The sequence below is a fragment of the Lycium ferocissimum genome, chromosome 10, assembly GCF_029784015.1.
Source record: "Lycium ferocissimum isolate CSIRO_LF1 chromosome 10, AGI_CSIRO_Lferr_CH_V1, whole genome shotgun sequence".
Lineage (NCBI taxonomy): Eukaryota > Viridiplantae > Streptophyta > Magnoliopsida > Solanales > Solanaceae > Lycium > Lycium ferocissimum.
Genome location: NC_081351.1, coordinates 49,680,696 through 49,689,663, shown reverse-complemented (window position 1 = coordinate 49,689,663; position 8,968 = coordinate 49,680,696). Strand labels below are relative to the sequence as shown.

The 8,968-nt window shown below is 36.3% G+C and overlaps 1 protein-coding gene across 1 annotated transcript; it reads right to left on the bottom strand.

Moving 5' to 3' along the window:
* Positions 1–138: 138 nt before the first annotated feature.
* LOC132034193 (long chain acyl-CoA synthetase 9, chloroplastic-like) lies at positions 139–8,328 on the bottom strand. The gene is given in 13 exon segments (XM_059424474.1): positions 139–474; positions 951–1,157; positions 1,307–1,441; positions 1,542–1,673; positions 2,145–2,268; positions 4,068–4,118; positions 4,120–4,268; positions 4,381–4,554; positions 4,652–4,783; positions 5,083–5,349; positions 6,140–6,220; positions 6,426–6,882; positions 8,042–8,328. Coding segments are annotated over 12 exon segments (2,067 nt in total). The 5' UTR covers positions 6,873–6,882; positions 8,042–8,328; the 3' UTR covers positions 139–306.
* Positions 8,329–8,968: the final 640 nt, after the last annotated feature.

Below are 8,968 nucleotides of genomic sequence, written 5' to 3'. Positions count from 1 at the left end.
ATATTGTACCCCATTATTATTTCAATTTCACTTTATTTGGGACAATCGGTTAGTACATCTTTTTTGTTCACTCTATTTTGCTCAGTAAACTGATGGAGCATTTGCTCAAAAGGATACTTGAAACAAAAATGCCGCATATCAGAAATAAAAACATCACATATCAAAAAGCCTATAGTTTACAAATATTTATTGGAAAAAAAAAAAAAAACTCTGCTTTCACTTCTCTCCAAAAGAAAAGGAAAAAGAAAAAAGAAAAAAAAGGAGGTCTTGTTAACAAGAAAAGAGTTGCTCTCTCGGTATAATCAATCATGAAGAATATAACTGAGCTAGTTCATTTGAGAAGGCCTTCTTAATGGCATCCCTCTTCAGCTTCAAAGCTGCAGTAACAAGGCCAGATTCTGGAGTCCATGCTTCTGCCAGCAACTTGATCTTCCCTGGGATCTCAAATTTTTCTAAACGAGCAGCCTTCGCTGCCTGTACAAGACAATTTCAATGAATTAAAGATTCACAAAATAATCATCACACTGCAGTCTAGACGACAAAGGATTTAACTCCGGAAATATGGAGTAGAAATGTTGAAACATGCCAAAAGCAGTTAATCCACAAATGTGAAGGTTACACTCTAAGTAGATGCAGACAAATGGTTAAATAGGAAAAGACATCTTTACTTGTGATAATTGATAAACAATGTTGCATCAGTTCATAATACATTGTGAGGACCAACGATTTGATTATAAGAATGTGTTACGATTTCTGTTCTTGTGAAGACTGCGATATTGATTAGTAGGTGCAATAACATATTTCAATATTGAACCATCCTATAATTTCTAATAATTACCGTTGAGACTATTGAGTAGCTAAATCATCTATGCTTAAATAAAGGGATGTAAAAGGAAAAGGAAGAGAAGAAAACAGAAAGAAGCTCGATAACTTTGCATGTATGAAAATACCTTCACTAAGGAAGCGTACACCTCCTGGATAGTTTCTTCCTTGTGACACAACTCTGGAAAATTGCCAAAGTTAATTTCGTTCTTCCTAGCCCAGTCTTCCACAGCAGCCTGAGCAGCTACCACTATAGCTACACAATAACTATGGAAAGGATCGGCATGCACCATTATATTGTCAACATACGGACTGACACTGAGAACAGCCTCGACCTGCACATGACATATCAACTCCCACATGAGTAAATTAAACCCAAAAAAAAAAAAAGTGGACAGTTGGGAAACCAGGAGAATTTCATCTACCAATGTGCATATATTTCATATGCTAGTATAAAGATACCATATAAAATACTAGATCGCACCTTCCCCAAGGAAACATATTCCCCGTGCTGAAGTTTAACAATGTCTTTTTTACGGTCAACTATCTCAAGGCAACCATCTGCATGAAATTGCCCTATGTCACCTGTGTGGAACCACCTCATTCCTCTCTCGTCAACCTTAGGACAGCAAAAAAAAACCATTGCAATATATAAATCGACAAGTCACACTAGGGATATAAATACTCATCAGAGCATACAATTTAAAAGCAATAAGTACCTTGTACGCTTCTTTCGTCTTCTCCTCATTTTTGAAATATCCAACGGTAACATTTGGTCCACCAATAACAATTTCACCTCGAGGCATTGGGGAATCACTTGTTAGATATCCACCCTCAGCCCAATCTATCAACTACAGATCAAAGTACTACAATTAATTAAGCGTATTATCTGGTGAAAGCTAAAAAGATTTATTCATAAGCTATTATAGAGCTGTTAGAGTTTCTCATGACTTAAACAACGAAAAAGGTTTGGAAAGAAAGAAGATCAAAATGCAACATGGGGGAAAAGAACGGAGATTTGATGATCTTGTACCCTATCAACTTACAATGGAACCGTCTGAAACTTAAACCATATAAAGGTAGGCACAGGAACAAGAGCATTACATAAAAGATAAAAAGCAAACCACAGGATTTAAAAAATAAATGTGAGAGATGTAAGTAATAAGATTACTACAATGCTTTCTAAAATTTTGAAATGCATAATTCTTGACCTGAAAATGGGTAATTCTCTCCTATTTGGACAGACGAATGAAGTAATGACTATAGTATTATACACGGGCATAGAGGAATGTGAAGCTTTGACTCTGCTTATTCTACTTTACCTTGATGTACGAGCAAGGGAGTGGAGGACCAACACGTCCAACAGAAGTATCATCATAATCACTAAATGTTCCACCAGCACAGGTCTCAGTAAGACCATAACCTTGGCCTATTGGAGCACTAAGGAAAATAAACCAAGTAAGATGAGTAGTCCGCAGAAAAAAGAAGATGCTAGCAAGAAGAGAAGATTGCTTCTTATAATGTTTAGCTGCATATTATTTGCCACTGTTGTTGTTGACAATAGTTTAGTCAGTGTTATCAAAAGCGCAAAAAAGCTCTAAGGTCAGCTGGGGCTTTAAGCGCAAAGCACAAATAAAGCGTGGGCTTTAATGAAAAAAAGCGCAATGGTACAATAATACAAATATATATATATATATGTTTAGTCCAAGATTAATAATCATAAGCATGAATAACAAATATATGGACAAAGAAATAGTAAAAATATTACGATAAAGTGAAATATCAATCATCTAGTGTCACCTCATCAAGAGAGGCTCATTGGCAAGGAAAAGTATGTCTTAGAGCCTTGATGACGACACTGAAGCGCACATAAAGCGAGGCGAAGCGCTCAACATGTTTTGAGCCTCGCTTCAGGGCTTATGCGCACTTAAAGCGCGCCTTTGATAACACTGAGTTTAGTAAAACATCAATTTAACGCACAACATAAAATGTCTGTTTTGATGGAAGTCGATTCCTAGATTAAAGCATCACGCTTTTTATTAATTGCCATAGAATTTCATCATTCAAGTAATTTGCGATGCTAGTTATTAATTAGAATGGAGATGAACACAAGAAAAGAAATGGCCACTCTAAAAGCCTAAAGGTTAGGTTTTCTCAGGATTCTCTTCCTACCATCCAGCAGACAGGTAAGGCAGATATATATTTTCAAGTTATCAGCTACTACATTTACATAATTAGAAACAGAAGATAGACAAACATGAACAATTGTTACATTCTAGTTTCTTAAAATTGGACAATTATAATATAACAGTAAGCGGCAGAGAAAACCAAAGGGGCAGAACAAACCTCCCAGGGATATCAACAAGTGTTCTTTGGACACTTTACATAGAACAGTTAGTGACAACTATAACCTAAGGAGAGGAATTAAACTTTCAACGGAAAGATAGCAACGAAAGTTCCTATTTCCGCCACAAAAACTAGTACCCACTTTTTAGTACGTTGTTTTGTTTATAGACGGAAGAGTTAACTTTTTAAAGGTGTACGTTACATTTATAGACAGTTGACGGAGCTAAATAAAAAGGTGCAAAGTGGTGAGATTTCCTGTATGCATTAGAATGTTGAAAGAGATATTATATGCAGCCAGATCAATCTGGAGACTATAAGAAACAGGCGGTGTTGAAGTTGAGAAGGTAACTCTCGCTGCCAATCTAATTGCAAGAAGTGATAAACTCATCACACAACACGTCTATCAAGATAACACCTTAGGCCATCAACTCAATGGCCTATGGATCATGCTAAGAGGTCAATTAGAACTTTATATATTAGTTTCATTTGATATCAAACTAGTGAATCCCTTTATCGAAATTACCCGCCCATGGCTTGTAGGGGCAGCTTGGTCACAGGCGGGGGTTAGGTCTGCGTACTCCTTACATGCGGGATTATCTCGGGCTTGTTGTTGTTGTTGTTGTTGTTGTTTATAGACAGTTAATAAAAAGGTGCAAAGTGGTGAGATTTCCTGTATGCATTAGAATGTTGAAAGAGATATTATATGCAGCCAGATCAATCTGGAGACCAAGTGTTGAAGTTGAGAAGGTAACTCTCGCTGCCAATCTAATTGCAAGAAGTGATAAACTCATCACACAACACGTCTATCTCCAGAGATGGATCATGCTAAGAGGTCAATTAGAACTTTATATATTAGTTTCATTTGATATCAAACTAGTGAATGACTTTAGGATAAAAGGCATATGTTGATAAATCTCTGAGTATCTCCAGAGAGAGGAGCTCCTCCTGAATTGAATTGCTTGAACCTTCTTAAACACTAAGAGGTTCCAGAAATGTCTTTCTAAGCCCCAAGCTCCAAGCCAATTACCATTAATTGCAGACAGTCTACGAGAATATGCCAAATCAAACAGCTTTTTGGATAGTCCGCCTGCAGCATCTACCTGAGTTTTACCAATGTTAGTTTCACGTACTAACGTACCAACAACACGTAATATGTATGCAGAAGCAACCAAAAGGACTAAGAAAATATATATTTTAAGTCCTCAGTTATACCTTTTTACGTACACCATCTCGAACCCGATCAAGAATTGCTGGGACAGCTGCCATCACAGTTGGCCTTAACATAGAGGCATCTCCTTTAGTTCCTTTCTTTATCTTATTTGATGTATCAGTAAGGGTCAGAGGAGAACCATATCCTATAGAACCACCAATCCCAGGTACTATGGTCTGCAGAAAAAAATCAGATTTTTAATTTTATACAGACAAAGTGAAGACATGAACAAATCATATACCCAACATATTTGGCCAAACATGGGTACATTACCTCTGCTGCAATCTCGAGAATATGAGCAAGCGGCAGGTATGCTAAGTAAACGTCCTTGCTTCCAAGAGCGGGTACAATTTTCAGAACAGCAGAAGCTGTAGCGAGAACATTCCTGTGTGTCATCATCACACCCTGTGCACCAGATAAAATGTTAGTAATTTTGTTATGACTCTAATTTTTTCTTCCTAGAGCATTTCTTGACTCATCCAGGTCCACGAGGAAGAAAAAATGGAATATATCTTGGAAAATCTCATTTTGCTAGTACAAGGTGGTGAACATTTTAGCATTTCCTACACCTTTACCATGAAGATGTTTAATTAAAACAAGAGTAAAGAAATGACGGCTAAGGCTCACAAGCACTTTTCCAACCAAGTCAAAACTCAGAGTATTTCACCAATTTGGAGCAGACGAATGAGAGTGTCAGAATTAACCTTGGGCAGACCAGTACTTCCGCTGGTATACATGATCACTGCAATATCAGCTGCAAGAGGTAAATCTGGGTCAACTGGGTTTTCTCGGCCAAGTGTTTCCACCTCGGAAAATGTCTTCAATTCCCAGTTGTTCCCTGCAGCAACGACGGCACTTGATGGAATCTCATTTTCCATGCATATCACACGTTTGACGGTATCAAGTTGTCCACTAATGTCTACAAGTTTCTTTAGTTGCTTTTGCCCACAAATGACGGTAGTAACCTCTGTCTGGAGAAGAGAACTAGTTGACAATAAGCAATATGTAGCAGATAAAACACTAAAAGAGCAGAAATGAACATTTGAAAAGAGTACATGAAAACACAGAAATATCTAATGAGGAACACATATATATATCAGATTAAGGTCTCCATAGCTTGTTTTCCAGCACAGCAATAATATCTATGAGTACATGAAACACAGAAATATCTAATGAGGAACACATATATATCAGATTAAGGTTTCCATAGCTTGTTTTCCAGCACAGCAATACTATCTTAAAGAACGGAATTTAAAACAAAAGTATCGAAATGTCAATCTGATAACTGACTTCGAGGTTTAAGTGAATATGATTATCATTCTACCATAACTGATCCCTTTTCCCGAAGTTGTGCAGTCGATAATCTTGAAATTTGCCTGTTATTTCACGAGAAGATCTTCAATTTCTATCATAACTAGGAAGGGATATTTTTAGCATCACCTGTAAAACAACAACTTCTACATCTCAATCTCAAACAAGTCGGGTCCGCCCATATGAATCATTGCGGACCATGTTTCTCCATTTAAATTCATCTCAGGCCAACATTATAAAAGCATTTGTTTTTCTTTACTAATTGAGACAGTTCCAATTACTACATTTGATCCACAATTGGGCACATAATGGTGGTGTCACTAGTACAAGCCTCCAAGTATAATCTCTTTCTTATGCACGAAACACTAAACCTGTTTTGTGTGCATGTTCTGATTGGTGAGTGAAAGAAAAAGAGAGAAACAGGAAGAGATAGAGCAAGAGAGAATTGACCTGATTTAGTGAGTAACACAGGGCCTCTTCACCAAGCGATGCATAAATAGTAACCACTGTCACATTGCGTCTGAAGCAACTCTGGTGTAGACAAATCGGCTCAATGTCATGTCATTGTCATGAATTTTTTTTTATGAGCATGATTTGGATATTACTAGAATCTTAGTCGTCTATAAACTAGTAAAAAAGAATACTGTCTCTTGGAGTATTATCTCGAATCTACAAATGACATATATAATGTCATGGTCATCAGTGCAAACATAAGACTGCATATTCAGTTATGTACCTGTAATGCAATTAACCATTCTTCACATGTATCAGCAAAAATAGCCACACGTTCTTCTCTTCTGTGCCCAAGTGCTGCCAAACCAGAGGAAAAGTTGCACACAATCTCAAATGTCTGACCATAACTCAACCACTCATAATCACCCAAGTGAAGTTTCTCAAATGACCTTCCATCTGAAGATATTTCCATATCTCTGGAAAGCAGTTTCCGAGTTCCCAGTAACTTCTTGTGATGGTACTTCTTGCATGAATACTCAAAAAGCTCTGCCAGGGTTGTGATTCCTTCCCATGCTGTTTCTACCGGTGCACTAAACCGACGGTTTCTGATAGCATAGCCAGGTTCACCACCAACATCAACAGGCAAGCCTCGCTTTTTCCGACTTCTTCTATTCTGGAGGAGAATAGTTACTACCAGAGGAACAAGAACACCAGCAACATAAGGCCCCATCTAATTTACCCTGACAAAAGTAAACAATACACTGCCTCAGACTGGTTGCAGATATTGGTAAATGTTTTCGAGAGTGATAAAACCAAGAACATTGAACATTAGATTAAAATGATTACAAAAATATGCAACATAACTTAAAAATATTTAGCCCCTAAAATTGTAAGTGAATTATATGTATCATCTAAAGAGACAGGAATGCAATAAAACGGTTACCAAGAGTAAATACACTTTTCCTCCTTTTCCATGCTTATCTTTTAAAGGGAAGTCGTCAGAAGATACGTATTTGGTAGCCCGCAAGAAAAAATTAAGAAAAATAAAAAGAAAATCTTTTTAGACTCTTTAACAGATACTCACAACATATAACCATCATATAAACAGGTGTGCATAAATTGAGACAAAACCTACCTAATGGTTGAGATGTGGTAATTTGCTAAACATAATTTGTTTTTCTTTCTTCCACCTTTGTTTATTACTTAAAAATGGCAAAGGACTACTTAGAAAAAGTTAAGCTACAGTTGCTAGAGAGTAACAAGTTCGAAACAGTCCAATGCACAAATTGAGACAAAACTACCTAATGGTTGAGATGTGGTAATTTGCTAAGCCTTTCTTTATTACTTAAAAATGGCAAAGGACAATTTAGCACAAGTTCAGCTACAATTCCTAGAGGGTATCGAGTTCAGTCAAATTTTACAAGAAAAAGAAAAATTCATGACAACTTAACAACTGAAACTGTGATAGCAAGCAAGCTCAAACAATGTAACTAATCACTTCATAGTTTCTGCTTCAAGAAAAATTGAATAAAAGCATGGGGTTAACAAAAACCAAATCTTAGCCATGGAATTAGCAAAATATGTACAGAACATCTTATTATGGAAAACCTAAACAAATAACTGAAAAATGCCAAGCATTAGTTCACATTGATAATAATTGAAAAGAAAGAGATGTCGCCTTTTTTTTTTTTTTTTTTTTTTTTTTTGGGTTGGGGTGGGGGGGGGGGGGGGGGGACCAATACTCAATTTACTGCTGAATACATCCATCCTTAAAATCAACAAGTCTAAGCTAGACTAAGCCTTAATTTCAAGATTAAGAAAGAAAGAAACAGCAAAACTGAGAACCCATTTTCAGAAAAATGACAAAAGTATGAGTGGCAAGAAGAAAAAAGAACATACCTTGAAGAATCCCACAAATTCAGATGAACCCCACTAGATAGAAAATACTAAAAATGGAAAAATGGTGAAGGTGGGGTCTTAATATAGTGTAGTAAAAAGAAGAAAATTTGGTTTTAAGGTTTGGCTGGCGGAGGGATCGAGAGAGTGTTAGAAGTTGGAGTTTCAGCCTTGTTTAGTTCAGCTACTGCAAGCTGCCATTTCTTGTTTTCTTGTGTCACAACTATCTCTGATTTGGATCACACACGTGGGGTAGGGGTTGTTTTGGGTGATGGAGATTGCACACACCCTTGCTCATCTTTCTTTAACCTTGTTTGGAGGCCTTTTTTTTTTTTTTCACCCGATTACCTGCATTCGTATTGAAGGCCAATTAAATTTAAATTCGCGTCGAAAAATTTTACATTGAGGGTAAAGCACTCCCTAACATTATTTGGATGCTTGTTATGTGTGGTTTCATAAAAATTGTATAGTATTGTAAGTATTATTTTGATAAATACCACATTTGGATAGTAGTATATTTTTCATTGTTATATAAGTAACACATCAGCAATTTAAAGAAAAAACTACTAAAAAAATTATCGTTCCATAGTGATAAATTGAATGATATAATATAATTAAATTTAAGTAATAATCAAAACAAACATCGTATTTAAACTAACAACGCAAACACAATACAATAGATAACAACCATCCAAACAAGCTGTAATTAGAGATCTTGAAGTATTAAAGGGTTTTGACGTCACATTTACAAATTAAAGATTTTGTTCAAAATTGAACCGATTTATATTAGGGTATACTATGTTCTAAAACTAATTTTATTTGTAAGTTGAAGTTTGTCAGATACAATACCTATTAGTGGGAAGATGAAACTGCGAGTGATGATAAGTGGGTCCTCTGCAATGCTGTGTACGATCTCTTACTAGTTTGTAA